Here is a 25093-nt window from a genome sequence, read left to right on the forward strand (position 1 = left end):
GCAGTGTGGTGGAAAGAGAACTTCAGGGGATACTGGTGTCTTTGTAGCTTACCCCACAGACACTGCTCCTTCCAAAAAAGGTCGAATTTTGGTGCCAGACACCTCAGGGCAGGTTTCTTGTTTTGGCTGATTCTCCTCCTCTATACATTCATCAGAAGCAATAGCATTAAAAGGACACGTGGGAAATTTCTACCTAAATCCCCCAGTGCCGAAACCCCGTCCTCTGTAACTGCAAGCATCAGGAGCCCACCTTTTTTTCTGACAAATATCACAGGGTTTTTAACTCCCAGCTCCAGCAGGCACAGGAGCTCAGCATTACTTCCACGAGCAGCCCCAGGGTGACAGAAGGGAGAAATCAGCGGGGGTTGTGGGGTGGGACTTGAATATAATGCATTGACTTACCCTGTGAGAGGAATACTAACTGCTGAGCTGCACGGACAGCGTGATGTCCCTAAAGTTCTAGGAAGGCTTCGACTGAAAAAACAATCCATAAATTCCCTAAACTCTCAATAAAAGCACCTATAAAAGAAATGTATGTGTGCCACTTATTATTTCCCATTCACAAAGAAAAAAAAATCTACAAGGGCTTTTGGATGGAGAAAAGAGCACTGAGGGATGATTTTTGAGTTTATTTATATTGGGTAAACAAACATCCGGAACAGAAATATTGCTGATACTATTTCTGCCAGTATTAAGGGTGCTTGAAAAAGGTGACCTGCTTTGAAGGCGGTGCTGTGCGTGTAATAAGGAGTCAAAAGGATCTGGACAGTGATTTGTAGGGTAATATTCAGATTCACAATGTATGACCCTTTAAAGTAGTAGTTGCTCAAAGCTTTATTTGACAGGCTGTAATACATTATTTATCTGCAAACTGCTGCAGCACTGGGCCTGTTTACTGTTCTGAAGAAGCAGGCTGCCAGGCTCTCTTGTCAAGTTGCATATACAAATATGACAGGGGGAAAAAAAAAAAAAAAGAAAGCACTGTTTATCTTCCTAAAACCCAGCAACCTCATCTGTCCCTCCCCAAAAAAAAAGGGATTTGGAAGGAAGCTGTGGGGCTGCAGCTCCCTGGACTCAAGTGTAGGTTGTACAGCTGGACTGGGTCAGGAGAAATGCTCCCAGTGCTCCCAGCATCTTCCACCTCTATAAATACACACATATATATGTGTGCATGGGGGAGAAAGGGAGCTGTTTCCACAAAATCAAAATCCGATTTTTGAATACTTTCCATTTTCCCTTTCCCTCCGCTCTCCAAGAGCAGCTTAAAGTGAATATGTAGTAGCAAAGTTAAAAATTTACATCCATCAGCAGCACTGAAATCCCTGCAGACCAGGTGGTTGAAAGATGCTTTTGACATTTCACTGGCCTTGGCACGGCACCACTGCCTGCAAGGGGGAAAAAATAATTCTAGCCACCAGCAACTTGTTACGCTTTAATGAGCAATTAAAAAAGGTTATGTAAAGATGGCCATACCTTAACTTCATCCTCATGAATCAAAGTAACTCCTTGCCAGCTCTGGAAGGAGCTGCATTTTGAAATTTCGAGCAGCGAGGGAATGAAATGAAGAAAATGTAAAGGGGAGGAATCTGTAATACCCCAGGAAAGGGCATGTTGGTTGAATTGGAAGGAAGCCTTCTCCTGACTGCTTGGAAAGGAAGGGAATGAGCCCCAGCTCCCGCTGCTGCTCTCTGCCCTTGATAACATTCCTGGTACCCAAATGTGAGGAATGGAGAAGCTTCTCCATCCTGCTTGCCTGCTGAACAAGAAGAAAGCAAAGATCCCAACACAAGGAGCTCCCGACCTCCCTGCAGCAAGACCCACTGGCCAGCTGCACGCACCCAAGCCAAACAGCCTGAAAACACGACTACAAACCTGTGGAACTGGCACACAGCGTTATTAAAAAAGGTCTCTGTCACTGCTGGTGAGATTTATGCTGCTTCTGCTTGGCCTTGGTGCTCAATTTGCCACGAGAAAATAAACCTGCTGCACTTCCCGAGTAAGGTGACCAAAACGTTTGCTCAGACAGCAGAAGGATGATGCTGAAGTCAGACTCCTGACCCCTCCGGGGGTTTAATTTTCAGGCTCCACCGAAGTGCTCTGCTGCCTGCACCAGAGGAGGGCTCCTCGTGCTGCCCGGCAGGAGCGGATTTATGCACACTTCATAAAGCAGCTTTGTTACAGAGCAAAGCCCTCTCCTGGCACTAACAATGCAATAAATAGAAATCCTAATAAAATCCTCAAACAGCTTCCCCCGTAGAGCTGCTGCATCAGGCACATTTCAGTCACCTGGTGCATGTGCAAGCGACAAAGCAGCACTGCACAGCCGGGGGGGCACAAACCAGGCATCGTGACAGCTGCTGGGACCACCAGCCACCCCAAAGGAGGAGATGGCCAAGCTGTCCCTGTGCATTTGAGCAACGTCCCAAAGCACACACAGTCACCCCAACTTTCCTTGCCTCACATTTAACAGCAGAACAAGCAATAAAGGGCTTAGTGGTAGATAAAAACAATCGCCCTCAGCCTTTTCCAGTGACTCTTCACATTCACTGAAACAGCTCAATTTCCCATCTCTCCCCTATAAACTACCCAAGCCACAACCTCTTAACTTATTATTTTTGAGATTATTTTTCCCCATAGTTACATCCCACTCCAATTTACCAAGTCTTAGGCTGGATGAAGACAGGGCGCCAAGTTTTCCCCAAGCCCTAACCAAGAAGGCAGTACGATCAGCTGGAACACTTCACGGGACCCTTTCCACTCACATGCCAGGACAAAAGCACACTGACAGCAGCTCTGAATGGCATCAAAACCATGGGGAGTGCTCCAAATCATTGCAGCCACCTGTCTAGAAACTCCCAGCGTCCCAGCTCACACAGCTGGGTGGCAGAGGACCATTGCTGGAAGTCTCCCATTTCCATCCTGCTTTCAGCTGGTTTATGTCCCATCCCCTGCTCCAATTCTGTGTGTTGCCTGTTTTTAATTCTGTGCATTACCTGGCAGCCACTGCTTGCCTCTCACCACCCTGAGGGATCAGGCCACCTCTTCCTGCCACAACTCTCAAGCTGTGCAGCACCTGCAGAGGTACCTGTTACTGCGCCTGGCTCCTCCTGACGTGGATCCCCATCCTCTGCTGGTTCTCTCTTCCCCTGTGACAAGCAGAGGCTCCAAGAGGTGCATTTTCAGCTGTTTTTAACCACCACCAAAAATCTGCAGCAGCCTGCAAGGCCATAGAGCAACAAGGCTGAATGCAAAAAAAAACAAACCAAACCAAAACAAAAAACTCCACAGCTTAAGTAAGCTGCATGGTAGTTTTTGTTGATTAGTACAGGACTCAGCTGCCAACTAACCCAGTGCAGGGATTCAGAAGAGGAAGGCACTTTGGGACAAGTTATTGGACTAAAATCAGGTTGAGAAGCTGTAGAAATGCCTTCTGAAGCCAGAATATTGGTTAAGACAGGGCTGAAATCCAAAAGAACTTAAGGTTTCTAACGCGAAATGAGCAGACGGAACAGCCTGACTCCATCCATCACCCCTTCTCGATAAGAAAACAAGCCAAGCTGCAGTGGTATCAGCACTCCTTGTGAAAACAGGCGTTTCCAGGGGAAAAGCTGTGCTGCACAGCTTTGCCTGTCCAGCTGTGGCATCAGCCCAGAGCCACGAGGTGTAGGGTTGGCTTAGCACCTGCTTCACCCATTCAGCTGAGAACAAACGCCCTCCCCGAGTAACCTCCAGGGCAACAACGTGCTCCAGAAATTTCTCTGCAGGCCCTTTGGAAATGAAAACCTTGGCTGAGGTTTTACACCACAGGCACCCAGCTCACTGCTGGCAAAGAGAGACCTGGGAAAACAGCCCACAACTCAGCATGGAGATGAAATCACTGCTGTTAGGACATTTTGGGTTACCTGTCTGGGATAGCAAAGAGAAAACGCCAAGGACTTTGGGAGCCTGTCCCACTGGCTGAGTTGGTTCCTAATACACAGCCCTAGCTAACCCACAGCAACTCACAACACAGCAAGGACTCCCAGTCTGCTCATGCTACAGCTTCCTAAAAGTATTATTTCCTACGGCACAGATAGAAAACTCAGCAACAGCAGGGTTGGCGCCGGTTAGCAACTCTCTCCTGTAGGAAGCAGACACACTTTGCATGCAATTTCTGGTCTGGAAGACAATAAGGAAGCAGCAAGACAGGAGGGAAATCACCGAGGCAGCCAAACCACAAGAAGTGGCAACAAGCCGTTAAAAGCTTCTCTTCTCCCTCCGGCTGTGGTTACTTTGCTCATCCTTTCCTTGCACAGCCGAGCCGATTGCTATGTCTTCATAAAGTGAAGCAACAGGGAAGGAGGCAGTGGCCACGGTTACTTAACCATGCTGGCAGCACTTCACCCTTCTGGGACACTGAAATGTTCGTGGCTTTGCCTCATCTAATCACTCTGAGAAAGTTTCTGCTCAATCTTTGGAAATACGCGCTAATATTTTGGGAAGCAGAAAAAATAACCAAGACCAGTACGAGAAAAGTGGGTTCAGGTGGTCAGAAACTACTGCTCTACCTTTACAGGCAGCAGAAAAAAATGATTCTTAAGTGTATTAACTGCAGATACACCTGGAACCTGAGCTGAAGGGAAAACAGTTTTAAGAAAAGTCTTATTTCAGGTAGAGATCTTTTGGATGAAGAAAAAGTGAGTCCCAGTTTGAGAACAGATGTCCTGTGCCACTCAGAGGCTGCACCATCCCCAGGACAGATCTTCAGACATGCTCATGGTACGTTTCCCCAGAGCCTATTCGGGAACTGAGACACTTAAAATGAACACAAATAGGTTTTCAAATTAACATCCCACCTTCAGGCTGCGTACTGATTTTGCTAGGCCAGCCAAGAATCAGCAGACGAGGCTGGCAGAGCTGTCACCAACTCCTTTCTGCTCCTCCCTGCCCACTGGTAGCCCCAGCTACTCTGACAAGGATCCAGAGACGACCTGCAAGGGCAGCCGGGCACTTTCTGATGGATCCAACACCACTGTGCTCCCAGGGTCATCACCCAGAGACAGACACACAACACCAGGGAAGCCTTAAAACGTACCTGAGAGCTACCTGTTGCTCTGCAGTACAGCTATCTCCTAACACCACCTCTTAGGCCCTTCTGGTTCGCACAGATCAGGGTAAATACTTGAGGAACATCCCTCTCTGACTTACCGTGTTTTTAAGGGGCTGAGTTCATTAGAGCCCTCCTTGGAAAAGGAACGCCATGAACTCGCTAGGCACTTGTGTGAAAAGCCACTTAACGTGAACAAAAACATCACATGCAAAGCAAGGAGGGAAGGTGGGAGATAATGTCAGAAGAGATAAAAGCATGAGAGGAGAGCGGCTACGTTACATAATGCTGAGGACAGAAATAGGTCTCTTGCCTAAATCAATGAGAACTATGAACAGAAAAATCAGGTGCCTTAATGCCATGAACTCAGGAAAAAGAGACAAGTTTGGCAGAACAAAACTGTTCCCCTTCCACAGCTCAATTTTTCAGTTCAAATGAGTATCAAAAATGCTAAGCACAGCATGGTACTGTGTTCAAGGGTGCCCTCGTGAATTCAGTAACAATGCTTTTAGGACATTAACTTACCAAGACATCTTATCTTGTACTACCCCAAATTAACAAATAGCATCTTAGAAAGGCAGCTAAATGTTCACCAGAAAGATGGACAATTGGCTGAAGTCACTAAGAACTACATTAGAAATGAACTGTTGCAGAAGGAAAAGAACAAAAAAGTACCAAGAAGCTAAAAACCCATTGCTTCCTAATGAGATATATGGGAACCCGTGGAGGGGGCACACGACTCCAGCACAGTTCGAAATAATCCTTTGAGTGCCTGCTCATCGCCTGGCCCTGGAGAGAAAGTGGCAGTGGGAAGCCAAAGCAGAACAGCAAGCAAGGACGAAATCTCTATTTCTCTTCCTTTTGAGTTCAAGTTTCACCTTAGGTTTCTTAACCTTAAAAAGTATTTCATCCATTTTCCATTCGTAGAGGAGCTGCAAGGAACTGACACTTTCCAGCCCATAAAGAACATTCTCCTCCACCAACCTATTCCCCTGCAGACGCGCAGCACACCGCCAGTGTTAATGAGCAGTTAAATGAACTCAGCTAACCGGACAATTACCCCCACAAAAAGCCTAGTCCTTGAGTCAGTTCCTTACTTTGTAAATCTCCAAACAGAAGAGGGAATAAATTCAGGTTGGGTTCACAGTGGCTGACTTGATGGTACCTTAATAAAACGCCGTTCATTAGCTGGATCCCACAGCCTGAGCACGTGGGCATTCACACACCAGGCAGAAGCCTTAGTGACCTCTGAATGCTGCCTTAACCACGTTATGGCTGGGAGGACAACTTCTCGAGCACAAAATCCTTACTTCTGACGCAAATGAAAACCTGGCTTTACACAAACCAGCTTGAACCTGCTCCAGAGAAGTGCGTTGCATTAAACCAAGACAGTTCCACCTGGGGGCCGAGACAGACCCCAAAGAATCCCCATTGCTATTCCTGCACTCACATTATTTAAAAACCAAATTTTGAAGCTTGCTGCTTGAAGTCAAGCTATGCAACTGCAAGGAGGAGACTGGGTGCTGCTGTTAACTCATGGTGATGCAAATTAAAAAGGAGGCATTCAGTTCAATTCAAGGCAGAAGAGTCAGAATAGACGGACCGTTCTTATTGAATGCGGAAATGTTCACAACAGTGAAGCAAATGGGGAAAGAGTTTTGTGAAAGTTATAACTGCTGGTCCTTCCAGGCACAGCCCACTCACCAGGACTGAGACAAACCTGCCTTGGTAAGGGAGCAACAGCCTGCTGGCCACCTCTTGCCTTTTTCTAGAGCATCTCAATCACCACTTAGGCAGTGCTGAGGCTAAGCAAGCCCCACGTGGAGGGACACACACCAGGACCTGCCTCCTGCTGCTGCAGCTCCACAAGAGCTCCAAAAAGCTCTCTGCTACTGCAGGGAGCTGGAGGTGTTCCTGGGGAGCACCACACTCATCACAAATTCGGCACGGACGTGCTGCACTGCCCTTTCCCCGTACACAAAAGTAACTCAAACCTCCAGTTTGAGGATATCGTGCTGCAGCTTGCGCTGGAATTCCAGGAAGTGGGAGATGGTGAGCTTCCCCTTCAGATCCGCCCCGAAGAAGTAGGTCGTCAGCGCAGAGTTGAAGCCGGTCTTCAGGGTGTTCCCAGTGGTCGACCGGTCTCTGTGGCGCATGCCCATGCTGGTTTGGGAGCGAATGATGCTCTGGACCTAAAAAAAAAAAACAAGAGGGAGGATGTTAGCACCAAATCCACTTGGATTGGACTTCTTTTAACCAAGTATCCTGGTTAGCTGGCACTAGCTCCAGCTAGCTCACATCGCATCTCCTTTGCCCCATGCATAAAATCGGGGTTTTTCTACCCAAGGGCACCCCTTCTTACTGCCTGACGTTCTCTGCCATGACTGTAAGCTCCTCTATCACCTGAGCTTTGGGCAGGGGCTGCCCAAAGCAGAGCAAAGGGCTCCTCAGACAGCATCAGCCCAAACAACCCCCCAGCAGAACACACCCCACAACGCATCTGGGTTATCAGCAGACGGATATTTGCACAAACATGGCCAAGTGTGAGGTCACGCACTGTAACAGCGGTATCTTACAAAACCCTCTGCTCTGGGAATCACAGCAAACCATCCGTGTGCATGTCCTGGTCAAGTTCCGTGGTTAAGAAGCTGAACAAAACACCCAGAAAGTGAGAAGTCATGCGCAGGGATGGGGGAGCAGCTGCAGAGAAGAGTGCATGAACATCGTGCACAGCCCTGTGTTTAAAAAGGGATGGAGACCGCAGAGGAGAGGCACAAGGTTTACCAGTTAAAAAAATTCTTCCTCCTGAGCTCCTGGCAGCATGTCATGACTTCTAGAAAGCATCACACAACTTGAACGGATGCTACGGGACAGGGCAAGGATACCCAGGACAAGTTCACTGCCCCCTAAGACACAGCAAAAGATGAAACTAAAGGACGCAACAGCTCAAAAAATCCAAGAACTCATTATTTTAAGCATCCCATGCAAATGTGAGGGGTAGCCAAGGCAGACGGATAGTGCTGTGTCTTGTACAGGTAGCCACAGAGCAAAGAGAGGCTCCCAGAGAAGGAGAGGCTCCCAGGGGCTTTCTGGAGCTCCAGCAAAACCTGCTGCTTCGCCTTCAGCCTCCTCCTCCTCCTGCCAATTTTCTTTTGAAATAGGCACTGTGCTGTGAGGAAGGATCTTGTCCTCTGGTTCGCAGCAGCCCTGGAAACAGCAGCTCCTTCTTTTGCTTTGTGCTCCGCTTGAACCGTGAGCTCTGCACGCACGTTTCAGGCAAATATTTATCAGCTGTCTGAAGCGATGCAGTTTATGACCAGCTTGGAAACCTGCCCCTGCTTCTGCAGAAGCAAATGTTTACCCCGCTGCAGACGGTTCGATAGAGCATCTCCTCCCGGCTGTTATTTACACGGCACCCTAGGCCAGGCAGACCCGTGGCCCTCTCTCTTTCTCTCCCCATCCGTAAGAAGCCCCAGACAGTCTGGACATCCATCTGTGGGCACCGGAGCCAAACCCATTTGGCTGGTACCTATTGTCGGGAATTCTCCTAATACCCAGCAACGCAGGCAGCCGCCACAAGTTGTTCTCCAGTCCTGCCAGTGCTGTCCTCCCCCACAGCTCATCGATCGTACGGCTCTGCACAGATGCTTTGCTGTCGTCTTTATTTTTAAATGCATTTCAGCTTAAGCGTTTGATCTCTTCTGGCTTTTGGACCAGACAAGGGGAAAAAATCAAGGAAAATAGTTAAAAGCAATGGTTTGTAGAGAAATTATAACACTGCCTGCAAGTTAACTGCTTTTCATCCAACATTTTAATTAAAAATGGGAGCGTAAACTAACAATTTCTGGTTTACATCCTGAAGGATGAGAAGCTAAAGATGATCCTGATGCAGGCACCAAACTATTTAGCACTATGCACTGTGTATATGCATCAGCAGGAAAAAATCCGAGGCTCTTCAGCGAGGCACAAGAAATTAATATCTTCCTGGTGGGTAGTTAAAGCCTCTCACTCGCATATTAGCTCCATTACCACAAGTGATTTTTTCTTCCTTGATGAACACTCAAGGTTTGCAGATATTAATGAGAAGAGAGACCTGCTGCTGGCTCTCTCCAAGGACGATGTGTGAAAACAGAGTATGAAATTCATTCCCACGTGCCCACAGCCAGCAGTGATGGTAGGATGCTCGAGCCCAATCTTTTCTTTCCCTTTTCTGCAAAAAGGCATTGCCCTTCTAACCTGATGTCGCTTCAAGTGGCGTATTCCCTAGGAAATGGCAATTCTGGCTGTCGCTGCCAGGTACAATGTTTATGGGATAGGTTTTCAAACCCTGCCATCCTTAAAACGTCCTGAGGCATTTCCATAAGGAGTGAGAAAATATTTATTTTACAAATCATTGTGTACGTGCTTATACAAAAAAAAAAAAAATCCACGTGCCTCCCAGTGAAGCTATGTGTTTACCTTAATTCTGTTTGCAAAGTGCAGCAAATCAGTTATGCTGCTATCTGCAAGGAGCAGATGGTGGCAATTTGCTTCAACTAACCACTTGGGTCAAAAGGCTCGTGTTCTCCAACACTTTTCCAGGCTTCGATATTGTCAGGTTCTTCTCACTTTCCGAAGCAGTCCCTTCATCCGCTGATTCAAAAGCTCTGGAAGATCAGTCTTCAATACATTCCGATGCTAAACGGTAACTTTATTCCTTTCTATAGATGCAGTGACACATCCAACGAGCTTAACAAAAATATGTTCCCCTTCCTGAGGATTTTTGTGTGACTTAATGCACGGATAACTTCCTGTTGCCTACCAGATGATTTGAGATTACTTAAATCTATTTTGTGCTTTCATCTTCTTAGCACTTCCAAAATATGCATCCTTTCTTCAGCTAGGTATTAAAACAGCCAAGCATGACACCTGTGTTAATTCCTTGGCCTTTGCTGCAATTTCAGTAGGCAGCTAATTTCCCATTTTCCTTCAACGCATTTATCTACACAACTGATTTCTCTTTAGGCCATTAATAACTACTGTAAAACACATCTTGAACAGTTAAATACGAGATGCCTGTGGTGCAGTACTATATCCATGTACTCGGCAAATATAGAAGGAAGAGCAGTATTTTTGACTACAGGAACTTGGTTTCCTGTTTTCCAAGCTAAATCTGTGTTTAGAGAGGCAGCGCTAAGCAGCACCATGCCCTGGGCATGGCTGGGCATTCGAATCTGCACTCAGTGGAAAAAAGAACCAGCTCCTAGATTTACAACACGAGTGATTGCTTCAAGGTATACCACACTGGAGATAAGCACACTCCAGTGTTATCACTGTCTGAAGTTTGTATCTAAGGACATGCAGTTAATCAGCTCCGTTACACAGCTCCAGAGCAAACTAAGAGCACCAAACCCAAAATAATTTAGGGAGGATGACAGCAGAAGATTGGAAGCGGCGGTGGTAAATTTCCCAGAGCTGCTTTGCCACTAGTTCTTTCCATTTAGAGCAAATGCCCCACGCGTGACCTCTTACAGACTCTCCTGAAGTTAAGCAGTCATTCAATCAGCCTGAGTAAGAATTCATAACTCATCATTCAGGGCTGCTTTGTTCTCAAATACCACCAAACAGCTTTCTGCTGTCTCCAAACTGCAACACACATGTCCTCCAGCATAAAAAAGCAAAGGCAGGTTATTTTTTCTGACCACGGAGTCTTCTTTTCCTTTGCCCAAGCAACAGCTTCCACTCACCCATTTAACACACAGCTCCACGATACGTGGGGTCAGAAAAGCATCAGGGACCCCATGAATATTTGGTAGATCAGGAGATAACAGAGGTGGCGACTCATTATTAGAAATACTGGTGACGGGAAAGCTGAGTTGCATTACAGCTGGAGACACCACTTTATTCCCCACTGACAGCTCAAGCCTTTGATAAATTCTCACCAGAGCAGTATCACAAATCACATCTTACGTGAGGGGCTCACTTGCATCAGACACGCAGATGAAGCTCCTTAAAAAGTCAGCCTGCATGCTCTCTGCTAAGCAAACTGCACGAAGCAGGAGAAAACAACTAATGGGGACATCCTCTCAATAAATACATGTTTTTGGATCACATTAAAATAAATGGCTAAATTCTACTTTGAAGCTGACCAGTCCTGGTTATCCTCTGAACACAAAAGTAATCAGTAAAATAAAAGCTATGGAAGAAATTAGGGTCAGAGCCCTTTGATACTAGTTGAAAAAAAAATTCTTTGCCTACTTCAGAGGTGACTCCTTGTAAAGATACCTCTGGGAGAAAATCTCAGGAAACTGGAATTTGTACTTAAAGTTGTCCTGGCTGAATGAAAAAGTACGTTGTGAAATGACCAATAAAAAAAAAAAGCAGAAACCAAGGCACAGCAGCAGAGCACAGGAGGAAAAGCCAGAAGCCAGCAGTAGCCAGAAATGTACAGCACAGTCAGAAGTGCTGCAGAGACAACCAAGGTGTTGCAGCACAAAGTCATCACCCCGCCGTTCAACTTGCCTGCTCGAACTCTTCCATGTCCACTTCGCCGTCGCCGTTCAGGTCAAACATCTTGAAGGCGATTTCAAAATTCCTCTGGGGAGCTGCATTGAAAACACACAATAACAAAGACCAGTTAAAGAAAATAAAAGCACAGAAGGGGGCAGGGGTTACAAGTTCAGAACGACTGTATCCAAAAGCAATTTTCCACAAGTTCTACAAATGTCCTGGTGCTGCTTTTACCAAAGGTCTAGACGAGGACGTTGAGGGGGAAGGAGATGTTTCTTGAACAAATTTTATTCCATTTACAGATGGAAAAAGCAAGAAAGCAAGACAGCACCTCATATTTCTAATGAGAAATCAACAGAAAGTGACTCCAGAGTGAGAGTTAAAGCCTTCTGGATGTGGTGTAATACAAATTTGGCCAGCTGATGTCCCTCTGGTGCCTGCAGAGCGCTCTCTGTGCTTTGTGAAGCAGCCGGTGGCGAGGAGCAGCCCTGGACTTTGGGTACTTCTTTCCGATTCAGCTCTTGTCACTGCAAATTTAAACAAATCATTGCCAACCCTGTCTCAGTCCAGTTATAAAACAGAGACAACACACAAGCTGGAGATCACCAGCTGAAACCCAAACAAGACAGCACAGGGCCTTGTATTTCATGACATTTAGCCTATGCTGTTCTGGTTTGTTTAGGCAGAGCTGTGCAGATGCATCACGCAGACAAGTTTGCTTCAGAGCCACCCACTGCAGCAACAACGCGTTCCTTGCCGTGCATCCCAAGGACCAGCAGTGCATTTCCATTTCAGGCTCTGTAAGTCGTCAACATTTCAAGCCACGCCACAGTGCCACAGTGTTTTTTTTCTCCCCCAAATTCAGCTAGTACAAGAGAATTTATTTAGCTCTGCTACTCTGAAATACGTGCCACCTACGTGATTTATGGTGCTTGCTGGGGTTTCCAGGGAATCTTCCAGGCTGTAAGGAGTGCTCAGGTTATCCAAAATGATCAGCTGAAACTCAGCCCTTTTTTGCTCTCAATGTGGTTCTTCCCCCCCCAAAAAAAATCTGACAGCAGGGTGCAGAGAGGCTCATCCCCCATTAGCCTCATTGGTTTCCATCAACTTAAACTTCTCTTGAAATGCTAAGAAGTGAGAAGATTTTCTGCAGCCACCTTTGTGTTAGGACCTCTCTCAGACAGGGACGGGGGCAGAAAAGAAGAATCATTCAAAGAAATTAATAGGAAATTACTTGAACCGGCTTTTGTACCTAAGTTACAGCTTGAATTTAAGGCCAGAAGATTTTTATGTTGTTTTCCCCTTGGCATAATAAACTGGAACACTTTATGGCTAGAAGATTTAGCAAACACGTTAATGAGATTAGCTTTCCAATCACTTTGAACCTTACCAAGATGCATAACCCCATTAAACTCGACTGCAGGAATGACCTGTCACTCACCACTGGATCTATGCAGCACGTACAGCCCTGCAGTAATCAGCTCATGATCTCCGGTTTCCTCCTGTTACGTGCCATTGCTTGGGCTTCAAACTCCAAACATCAAAACATGAGATATCTCCTACATCCACAGCCATCACCAGCAGCACGTCGCGTGTTATTTCCCCTTTCCTGCACTGTCCTGGAGTGATGCCTGATCTGTCCCACGTGCCAGGGGAGGGAGACCTCATGAACCTCTCATCCCTAACACAAGCCAACTTCACATTCTCTCCAAAAATGCTATCTAATGAAAGGATTCGCACAAATTCCCCATTTCCTCGAAGAGCGACAAGGTTAAGCACCTTCCACCCGCCCCTCTTAATGTTTAAATAATGCATCCAATTTCATTCCCTCTAATTGCAAGTACTGCATGAAAGCCTGTGGGCAATTTCTCCTCATTAGCCCCAAAATCTAGTGCTGCACTAGAAGTCATTTGCTCTGTAAGGAAATAGGGGAATACACAAACCTAATCCAGTTACGAGATGCTAGGAGAAGAGTATTTTGCAGGTCTCTCTTCCTCCCATCTCCTCTGCTGGGACACAACGTGTGATTGCAAAACACGATGGCACGTCCCATTCAGGCAGACACGGGGTGAGCAGAGAAAAGTGTTCTTCACTTACCCCTCACAAAGGCCATTCCCTTCTTCTCCCTTCTCTAAAGGCATTTTCAGAGCATCGCAAAATTAAAACAGACAGTTCTGCACCAAAATCCTGCAGGTCATTATTTTCTAAGGACAGGAAAATCTCCAAATTGGTAAATCTAATGACTTCATTCCTTGAACAAGCGAGACGGACCGTCTTGTCCTCTGATCCGTGCACCTCACACCAATTATTTGTAACAACTCTCCCACCCCACAGCTGTGAATCAGGGAAGGCAGAGGGCAGCGGCGACCATGAGCTCACCCGCCTGCGGCTCACGAAGACGCACGTCCCTGGTCTCTGGGCAGCCAAAATTTATTGGTCCCGAATGAGATGGTTTCCTGCCTCTCCTCTTGGGCAGGATAGCTCTGATCAAGATTTATTTATTGGGGAAGAGTTGTCCTGAGACGAGCTCCCCCCAGCCCTTTCACACCGTGTCCCATCACTCGTGGTTACATCAGCCTCCGCGACTTGCGCTTGGCTTCCTCTTTCACTTAGAGCTTGCAGAAGCCTGCAGACCGTAAAACCAGCTGCTCTCCGTTTGCCTGGCTAACTTCAGCTTCTTTTATTCTGTCCCCCAATGTTCTCTATTGCAGCATCTCTAAATTTCCCCAATGTCTCCTTAATTAGGATTGCTCAAAATGAACGCAGCGTTCCTCATGGAATAATCACCGAAAGCATTTAGAGGACTGTTTGCTTTTAATACAGCCTAATAGCTGTCTTTATAGGGAAAAAAGGATTTCTGGCTTGTCCCAGGTGCTACACTGAATTTCCAGCTCTTCATTTTGCAAAGAATCTCCTCACGAGCCTTTTTGACATTACTAAGAACCGCGGGCTTTTATTACAACTGATTTCCCTTGGGCAGCTAGGCAGGGCAACTGCGTTTTCTTCTCCAGCTTCCTTTCTAGTCTTTACGTGTTCGGTAGGATACAACAGAGTACTACTTGCTCACATGAACATTTTAACATTTATAACTGGCTCACCATTTAAAACCATCTGGAATTGTTTGTTCAAATAAAGCATTTTGAAGCAAAAACATGACGTGGAAACCAGAAGGCACACGCAGTAGCATCAAGGAGAAGACCAACACCTGCCCAGACCATCAGTATGAAGCCCCAAGAGACCTCTGAGCGATCAGATGGGTTGATTAAGCACCTGTAAACCGATTATGTCATTTTGGACTATTTTGAATTATTCAAGGGACCGATTTGCAGCACCCAATTGCTCTTTATTGCCACTTGCTGTCACCACAAGCAACACAGCCTGAAAGGCACTAAATGTTTGCTGATGAGAAATGCCAGCTTGCACTATTTTTGTACTTGTTGGATGTTCTTTTCCTCCTCTTTCACCAGAAAGCCATGCTCCATGCTTAGAGATGCCTCAAGTCCTTCCTCCTGACTGCTGCAGGAGCTCAGCAGCACATGGTTACAGCCCCCTGATCGTACAGCATCTGCCTCGGAGGTACCAAACGTCAGGCAATTATTTTGAGCACCCTTTTGTGCTCACAAGGTCAGCAAGCTGAAAGTTGATGCAGGTAAGATCAATCTCCATGCACTCACAACTCCTTAGCAAACTGTAGTCATTTATACTCGTTAATGTGAATTAATACATGCACACTGATGAGGAAACAAATGGAAAAACTCTGCTAGAAGCAGCAGCATTGTGGTTTTCTTTTAGATGACTCCCTACAAAGGCTTGATGAACAGAGAGCGTTGAGAAGAGAGAGATGCTTTTAAAGTGGATCCTCATCCAGCCATTATAATTATAAATTAATAAGCAGTTACAATCATAAATTAGTAACAAGTAGGACCACAGTTAAAGTTTTAGGAATGGTGATTTCTGCGTGAATGCTTTCCTGCAGGTACAAAATGGGTAGCGTTAAGGACTGGAGCATCCTCATCCCAACAGCCACCTGCAGCACTCCCCACCAAGGAGAACAAGCATTGCTTCCTTCAGCTGTATTTGAAAAAGTTATCTGTCAAGGCAGGAGGTTTTATCGGTGATGCTGCTTAGAGGAAGCAAAGCTCCTGGCTACTTCCATACTCTTCTGGAATATCTTGTCTTTTGGTGGGAACTTCAGTGCAAAGCAGCTCGGGACATCAGCATCCATCCTGAAGCCCAGCAACTCCACCAGCAACTCCAGCGTGAAAAGAAAGATCAAGATTCCAACTGGAGAACTCTTGAGGAAAAATCAATCATTAAAAGTTAAATATTCTTCTTCTCCTTCTATCCATATGTTAAAAAAAAAAGTGTTTTTCTTCAGCTTCAGAGTACATCTAAGTCTATAATCAATCTAAAATTAACATGGTCCTCCTAAAGCAGAGGGAAATCATCTGCAGAGGTGGCTGCTCAAGCCTTGCAGCTATAATAAATTTTCAGGCCACATTAAAAAGATCTACTAATCAATTTTTTTTTCCCTCAAGTTACGTGAATCAGCAGGGCCACTATTCTGTCTGACTCTGCACAGCAGTCTTTTAGCCAAGAAACTTTTCTGTAGGTGTTGGAATTGGAACGTTTTTTGTCTGAAGGAAAGAATCAGGGTCAGGGAAAAGCTCACCCTGACAAGACTGTAGCCAGCAGCAGCTAGTTCACAGCACAGGATTGCAGGGAAAAACTAGATGATACAGTTTCACATAATGATCTCCAAATGGTGTAATATTTTTTGAGAATGGGGCAGCAGCCTTATGGGGAAGCAACTATCCATAAAATATAGGTGTCTGAGTCCCTGCTGCAATAAATACGGAGAAAGAACAGAATGTCCTCATATTCCAGATATTTTCCTCTTGAATTACTCCCTACTTCTGAAAAGGAACTCGAGTCCCACCAACCCAATTATTTTATTTATTTTGTATGTTAATACAGCAGTGGAAATGCCATACAGAACTGAAGTAATCATCCCACAGCCTGGAGACCCAGCTACAGTAACCTGCCATTAGACCTCGTGCTACTCTAACAAGGGAAGGGTTACTTCTTATCCAAAGGAAGAACCTCAGTTACCTCTGACAGAAATAACTAAAATACATCAGTGTTTATCCTAGTACACAAACTAGACTAAAACACAGATTTAAGCTTTAAAGCGGACTTGAAACCCCAACAAGAGCTGAGTGCCTGGCTGCATTGCCATGCCTGGCTTGCTCTAAATCCGAGCTGGACGCAGGCACATGGATTCAACCCTCCTCGAGCACTGAGCCCCAAAGCCATTCAGCTGCATACAGCCACCCTGCCACCTTCCCTGTGCTGACACCAAGTTCCTTCAGTGCAGGGCTCATGGGATGAGGAGCCCACAAAAGGAAGGGGTTAGGTATTTAGAAGTGTACCTCTCAGCTATACTAAGCTGTAGTTTTGTAAGTTTTGTACTGAAATGCATGGATCAGCCAAAAGAAACAGCCAGAAGACCCACCAGAAGCACAAGCACCTGCTATGATCCATCCTTTTGGAAAGTAACTGAAGCACGTGCTGCCTCCAGATACAGAAACTGCCTCCAGGCTCGCAGTGTGCTCTCCCTTGGAGCCATGTCCCAGCTGACCCCATTTTTAATATTCCATTAAAGGAAACTAAATATATTGCCACTTCACTTTTTTACTGATTAGCTTATGAACCAAGGAGCCTACTGCAACATAAAATTTTGCATTTCAGCTCTAATGTCAACGACAGATGTGCACCTCAGTCTGAGATTTAAGAGAATCTGACAGCACCTAGGCTAGAGTACAGGGCTTACCTTTCAAGAGCTTTTCATCACTTACCACAGGGCTGACAAAACATGGCTGGAAATCAAGATTCTCTTTAAATGCTCCTCTGTAATACGAATCTGGAAACCAGCTGTGGAAATCACAGCTCCATACAAGGGCCATTCGAAGCCACGCTCTCCAGGGAGCCCCCGGGGGAAGAGGACATCCCAAACCTCTGCGGGTTCTGAGATACTGCCACAGGCAACAGAAAATTGCTCTATTTCCTGATCCATAGAAAAAAATCAAGATATCTTCTGTTCAATCTTGTCCAAGACCATCCCAGTTCCTTCCCCTGCACTAATTACCTCCCAAAATGCCGGCTGAGACCTCATTAAAGACTCAGTTGCACGGTAAACCATTAACAGGTGTTACAATCATATTTTGCTGTCCAGTTTTAAGACAAGTTTTTCAAAGCAGAGAGGTCAAGCTCTGCTTGGGAAGACGCTGGGCTGCCAGCTGGGAGAAGTCTGCCCTGGTTCTGCTCTGCTGTTCTTCAGCACAGCTACAAGCCCCTGCCAGAACTGGAATGCTGCACCAGAGAGCCCTTGGTCTGACACGGAGCAGCCAGATTTGTGTTCCTAACAAACACCCTTGGGCCATCCCTTGGGAGAGGGGCTCTGTGCTGCTCAGATATGACTTACAGACCCCACACAGCAGGAGTGTTCTCCTCCTCCGCAGCTCTCCCCGGGAAGGGGGGATGCTCCCTGCACCATGCCTGAATTTCAAGTAACAGCACTACTTGTGTTTGAGACAGTGGTGCACCGCAGTGACCCCTTGTGCTGCATACCTGCGTGCTGTCTCAGTGAGATGTCCAGATCAGCCTGGACAGACCCCCGGGCACCTCAGTCGTTATTCTGGTACAAAACCAGCACAGCCTGAGGCTGCGGTATTGAAGCCATCCCTGCACCACGCACCGTGGATGAGACACACCTGCATATATGTGTATAAGGAGATCGAAGGGCTTGAAAGTTGGTGCTGCTCTGCAGAATTAAAACACCATCAGTAATATCACAGGTCTCACCTTTGAGCAGAGACCCAGAGAATGCTCACAATGCAGTCCAGAAATCACTTCCAGAGCAAAATGGCTTGCCATTTATTTTTTAAATGGGAAAAAACAAAGAGAAGTCAATCTGTCCCACACGAGAGGCTTCTCATAGGCCATTACTTGCAGTGGTGCTGGGAATTTGGGTCACAGCCAGGGACACAGAGCAGGGAAATCAGAAATGCCACTGGCTGGCGCGCCGTGCTCTGGAAAGAGCCTGCAGGGCACAGGGAAGGAGCTGTGGGGCAGCTCCAAGAGTGCTGGCAAAAGAGTAATTCCTCTGGCGTGAGCCCACGTTATTTAAACCTCCTTCCGCGCGGAGTAAATCCAGACACAGTGACAGTCCAATTACAGAAACAAGACCAACCTATTCTTCTAATGCCCAGCTCCTTTCAGTGCCCGTTAATCAAGCAGGCATTAGCACGCCTGCACAACGGGCTGCGCTCACTCTGCAATTGCGGTCGCTGGTGATGGAAGAGCTCCCTCCCCTTCCTCCAGCTGTCCTTCAAGCCCAAAAGCAAAAACCTCTTTGGTTTTCCTATGGTTTCCCTTGCTTTCCTCTAGCACTTGAAGGAACAAGGTGAAACTCATCCGCATTTTGCTCATCTGCCTACTTCTGCCCCAAATCACGAGGAGCAGCGGAAGCAACAGAAGCCCTGTGGCCTCCTCAAGGCCTTTCAAGCTCTAATTGCCTTTAACGGAAGGCTGTCCTTCTGAATGGTATTTTTATTAGCTTTTTAAAAATACATTGTCACAGAAGCACAGCAACTGATGAGAACAGACAGTGCTGGAGTGAGAAATGACTGCTAAATAGGACGAGGTGACAGACTTCATCTTCTGTGCAACACGCAAACAGACCTCGGCAAGCAACGTGCAGGAGAAGTCTTCAGCCCTCACATGCTTTCCTTCCCTGATAGCTGGCACTCAAGCCTACATTTCACAGGAAATAACCCAAATGAGCTTCAATTGCAGCTACAAAGATAATGGAAATAAATTTAAACGCTCTGGGAAAGCTCTATCAAAGCCCGGCAGCACTTTTGGTAAGGACAAGGAGATGGGGACAGGGAGCGCAGGATGGACACGAGCCATCTCGGTGCTCACTTGGCATCACCTCCCTGAGGAGCATAACGAGACGCAGCCCCTTCCCTTCCTTGGGTGTTGTGTTTTCAAAGGGGATCATCACTGATCAATTCTGAGCTCAATAAGCCAGGCCAGACCACAACTGATGTCTCCCCATCACTTCTGAGCATGGCAGAAGAGCACCTCTCCCTCCCACCGCACAGACCCAAGCTCATGCTCCCTTTCTGATGACCTTACTGCTCAGTAAGCCCTCTTCCCTTTTCAATATTTTGGGACTTTTAACTGTTTCATGTAATCTACAGCCCTCTCTTGTCCAGACACATTCTCAATGCTCTTTAGGTAACTCAAACATTAAGAAAAATGATCTCGACCTGTCAGGTTTAAGACACACTCTTCTTCATTCTATTTCACTTATTTCCTGGAAGAATAACCAAGACCTACTGGATTTCTGCAAGGCAATCATTACTCCAGGGTAATGAAACAGGCAGGGTAGCACAACAGTGAGCTTCCTACCTTTACATCAGGGCCAGGTTTTGTTTATTTTAAAAAAGCCAGTGCTTTAAAAATGAAAGTGAGAGTCTTACTTGGGGGAACTGAGTGTGAACAGTAGCTCCAGAGACATCCAGCGTGATCCAGCATGGCTCTCAAAGGACAAACCACCCCAAATACCTAAAAGGCAATCCTGGAACATTCTTATTTTCCCCAGTCTTGAAATCTCCTACCTTGCCCACCCTACACGTCACTCTTCAAAGCACAAACTCACCAATTCTGCCTCCTCTCATTAGTCTGACTCCCCAGTAATTGTGGCCATGATTAAAAACCTGAGAATAAATGAAAATACATCCTGCCTGCCAAACACTCCAGTATAAGGTTGGCTGCTACTCTAATGCAGGCTGGTAGTTTGTTTTATTCTTACAAAGACGTTAAACCAAAGCAAGAAGGAGTTATCTATTTTTATTGTCTGTGGCAGCACATGCAGTTCATTTTGCATCGTGCATACTTGATTAGCAGCTTGTTTGCAACAACTGGTACAGCCATAAAAAGCCAAGGGCATCGATGTTTTCTAAGCCACATTCGGTAATGTGATATGAAAGATTTGAGGCTGTCTGCAGAGACTCAGATTAAAAGCCCTTGCTATAAACGTGAAGATACCTTAGATAATTCTGGCACAGTCCAGACTAAGAGAAGAACAGAATGGCAAAAATCTTGAGCCAGTTCTGAGAGTCAGAAGGCAAAAAAAAAAAAAAAAAAAAAATCCTTGGCTCCAATGAGTGTTATCTATCCGTGTTTGTTTTTGCGACATGAAGGTCACATAGAAGCCTTCCCTCGCCAGGTCAGTTTGACAACAAACAAGACCTTGAAGCTGGCTTCTCCCCTGTAACAGAGACTCCAGAGCAACGTGTTCAGTAAAGAGCTGCCTCTTTCATGTGTCCGTGTCACAGCAGGCAGGAACACAAGGGAAAAAAACAAAACAAACCACCATAAAACACCCGCTGTTTCTACAAAACATCAAGAACTATCCCCCTTGACCCCCCTGAACAGCACAAAGGCAGTAGTGGGGACTTAGAGTAAAATGTCAAGAGCTTGGATTTGGTTTTTAATCAGTCCATCATACACAATTAGAGGGCCAAACTTTTCTCGTATAGAATTTATATATATATATATATATATATATATATATATATATATATATTTTTTTTTTTTAAAGTCTGAAAATAAACTGCTTTGGTTTATTTGAAAAGTGGCAAGTTTCCTTCTAGCAGGACTGGAAAAGAACAGATTTGTAGACTTTCCTGTTGATGATACAGCATCGTCTGAGGGAATCTACCAGGATGGCTGTTTGCCTTCCCCCTGAAGAAAGGCCAGAAATGCCTCTCCACATTACTGAGGGCTTCAGTTTCACCGTTTCTTGCCAACAAAGTAAACTGAAGTCCCAGCACTTCCAGAGAAGAGACTTTGCTGGGACAGATTAGCAGATCACCGAAATATCACAAACGCAAGTCAAACGCAGCCATGTGAAGACAGAAGGCATCTGATGAGCCTTGTGGAAATGTAAACTGCTTAACTTCTCTCCTCGTTGGATTACATCAAGCATGAGTGTAAGCTTACCAAATGCAGCTGGAGAAGAGCTTGCACAGCTTTGCAACAAGCAGTGAAGAGCTGGAAGGCAATATTCACTCAAACACGAGAACATCACATAGTTAACCAAAGAACATCTCTCTATTTACAGTTTTGAACAGCAGGTTCAATGATTCATTCAAAAAAGCCACGTTTTTTAAAAAGAAATACTTCTTTGGAAATCACAGATAAGCTTATCTTTCCAAACTACTCGAAGCTAAGTCTAAAATAGATGAAGTAGCAATAGCAATTGTTTACTCAGCTCAAGTTTCAAACAGTCAACAATCCCTTCTAGGGAAAGGCACACAGAATACATCAGAAAGCTCATTGCTGGTAAACCTTCAAAACTAAAAAGCAGTGACTGCAGAAAGAAAAGCTACTTACTGGACAGGACTGTCGTGAGGAAAATGTAGTCAGAAAAAGAAATGAGTCCGCATTCTCCGAGTGCATAAAAGATGCTGTCTTCATCAGCAAACTTCTCTCGCTCCTGGGACAACTTCTGTTTATTTGTCCAAGCCGAACCCCAAAGGGAGAAAATAAAACAATCAATGAAACACAGAATCTGAAGGCTTTCTTCGTATCCTCACCACCAAGCCATTCCACATACACACACCCCTACTGTCACCATTGATATTCAGTGGACCTTTTCCAGCCTTCAAATCTGTCAGAAACAGCCTGCAAAGGTCAGTGCTTCCCTATCTCAAATCAGGGATGAGGAATTGCACAACAATTGGCTAAATTTAGCTGAAATACAGATAAACTAAGTCAATTTGGCTTAATGCTGTCTGGATCTGAAAGAATATAGAGCTATAAAAGTCATGTTTTTATAATATAGGAGCCAAAAAGGAAACTATTAGATTTCACTAATAGCATTTTAGCTTTAGTTGTACTTTTCAGGAGTAGCCAAGAAGGAATTATTTCACATGAGTATAAGGTATGATTAAAGTTACTGGATATATGTAGTGATGAGAAGGATCCAACTCAGGAGTGTGCTTTGCAAGCTCACCAAGGAGGACCAGGACCAAAACCATACCTAAACTTCCTCTCTTGCTCCCACTTCACTTCCAATGCCTTGAAGTTTAATAGAAAATATCGCATGTGTTTGATCACCTCACCTCCCTTGCTAAGCTAAAAGTCCAAGTCTCTTTGATCCGCTGAAGCTTCAAAGACTGAAAAGGATCCGTGAAACTGTTAGGAGCTGAATTCCACACTGGTGACCCATTTTAAGAACAAGACAGGAGGAGGCACACACACACACACAGAGGAAAACCAAATAAATATAAAGAACAGGCGTGGATGAGGTTATTTCATAGAAACTAGATCATGCAGGCACAGAAGCACGGTCAAAGCAGGCTGAATTTAGGAACGGCTTGAGGAAAAACCACCAACAAACAGCACCACACGAGGGTCCAGCTACACAACTGTCCCCCACCATTACCTCTGTCTAGCGGAGATCCCATCATATACAAGACAAAGGAAAGAAAACTGGTTAACCAACAGTAAAACAAGCAGGCAAAACACAACATCAAGTCGAACAGTTAGACTTGCCAAGAGCAGGAAGGTCCTGAAGCAACCAGGTGGTTGCTTTGACCAGAGGCTGCTAAGAAGCCTAGGGCCACGTCCCAGCAAGAGTTAGCACGGAGCCTCTCGGGGTGAGGCCCCCTGCCTGCAGCTGATGTCTCTCGTCCAGCTCAGTTTGGGAGAGCACTCACCATTTCGTGGGGCTGCAGATTGGGGAGGAGCTCAGCTAATAATTTAGATGAAAACTTAACCCGTATCTGGCTCGGAAACCGCAAGAAAAAGAAACAAAAATACAGTTTTTCAGGAAAAACGTTCAGCTCTATAGATCCTATACAACTCTTCACAGCACCTCTGCCTTTACCAGTGTCAGGAATTGAGTAAGAGGCGGATCACTGACAGCAGACAACACTAATGGCACTCATTTCATGCAAAACAACTGATTTATGCTTGTGGGATACCGGGCTGAAGTATCATTTACTAAAAGGCTTTTGCCTCCCCTTCCCATCAAGGCTGATCCCAGGCAAAACTGCTTCAGGCTGGCACATAGCTCAGGACAAGGCAGCACCAGCTGGCTTTCCTTAGAGCTAAGGGAAGGATGTGTGGGGAGAGCAGCTTTCTGCTAGTGCGTGATTTACTGCCTCTGATCACCTTCAGCAGCATTTACCATCAACTAGCTGGTGGCATCCTCCTGCTTCATCCACTTTAGGAGCCCGTGAAGATGCTGCAGAGGTTGGTTTATTAATTTTCACGGGTCTTGTTTCTGCACTTAAAATTCACACCCAGCAAGCAGCTCCCAACAGCCTCCAGAAGCCTAAAACCCACATCCAGAGACTAACAATAAAACGTATATTAAATTAGCTGCTCTCTGAAATACAAAGGTTTAGACAGATGGGAGAGAGAAGCATTTCTTCATTCGCGTTTCACTTTGGGCAAAGCAAAACAAATTTCAAGCCCTTACTTGCCAGGAACCCGGGGAGGGCGAGTGCCACCGCGGTGCTCAGCCTGCCTGCAGCGAGCGAGAATCTCTCCCCCTGAACTTCACGGGGTAAATAAAGTGCACCCGAGCTGCTGCAAAACAACTGACCCAATCAGTAAGGTTTCCAGGCTCCCAGTGCTGGGAGGACAAAAGTTTTTTTTTTTTTAAAATGTACAGCTTCCCCATTTATTTTCTCCTGGCCCACTGGGATGCTGTGTTTTACTGCTTGGGGTGGGGGGAAGCTCTCCCCCCTACAGCAAGGGCTGGCACCATCCTTTTTCCTTCCTATGTTTTAGACCATATTCTCCTGAATTGTCTTAAAATCCCTACAGAAAAAGAATTTAAAAACCATCCTTCACTCATTGACAGGTGGATTTGGGACGAGCTGTTATCCTGTCATCAGCTGATACAGCCCAGCCGCTCCTCCGAGCAGGAGTTCAGCACAGAATTACAACGAGGGTTTGGATGCCCCAGCCTGGCTCACAGTTTAACACTAGCTGGGAATAGAAGATGAACTGTGATGGGCATTTGGGGAGATTTGTAGGGAAGATACGGAGCAGTACACAGAGCCTGGCTGCTATCAGGCCATAGCCCTGCTGCCACCACAGCGCTGAACACCAGCCCTTCGCCAAAAGGGTCATGAGTGGCAGCAGGAAACTGGAAAAAAAGCTTCCCATCTTCTGGAGACGAGTTACCTTCATGAATTACGTGTTCAGTTATCCATCTCAGCTTTCACATTTCTTGCCCTTTTCTGTCTGATCTGTATCTAATCTTCAAAGCGCTCAGTGACAAGTCAAACATCTTCAATTTAAGTTTTTTTTTTGTTTTTTTGTTTTTTGTTTTTTTCTCCCTGTTAAACCCATTCCCAGAACCAGCACATTGATTAAAATCATTCAGCAGTGCCCAAAACACGCCCGCAACTCAGCATCCACAGGTGA

At 45.8% G+C, this 25093-nt stretch overlaps 1 protein-coding gene across 6 annotated transcripts in view; it reads right to left on the bottom strand.

The window, feature by feature from the left end:
* The window catches only part of MICU1 (mitochondrial calcium uptake 1), an 88000-nt gene that overhangs the window by 12999 nt on the left and 49908 nt on the right, over positions 1 to 25093 (bottom strand). For 4 of the 6 annotated variants that reach the window (XM_032190916.1, XM_032190912.1, XM_032190913.1 and 1 more), the window contains 4 exons: positions 23097 to 23102; positions 22043 to 22157; positions 11588 to 11670; positions 7081 to 7278 (listed from right to left, as the gene is read on the bottom strand). In XM_032190916.1, coding sequence (XP_032046807.1) covers positions 7081 to 7278; positions 11588 to 11670; positions 22043 to 22157; positions 23097 to 23102 — 402 coding nt within the window. The remainder of the gene's footprint in view (positions 1 to 7080; positions 7279 to 11587; positions 11671 to 22042; positions 22158 to 23096; positions 23103 to 25093) is intronic. The other 2 variants (XM_032190917.1, XM_032190915.1) reach the window with 1 other exon arrangement.

Source organism: Aythya fuligula, chromosome 7 (genome assembly GCF_009819795.1).
Source record: "Aythya fuligula isolate bAytFul2 chromosome 7, bAytFul2.pri, whole genome shotgun sequence".
Classification (NCBI taxonomy): domain Eukaryota; kingdom Metazoa; phylum Chordata; class Aves; order Anseriformes; family Anatidae; genus Aythya; species Aythya fuligula.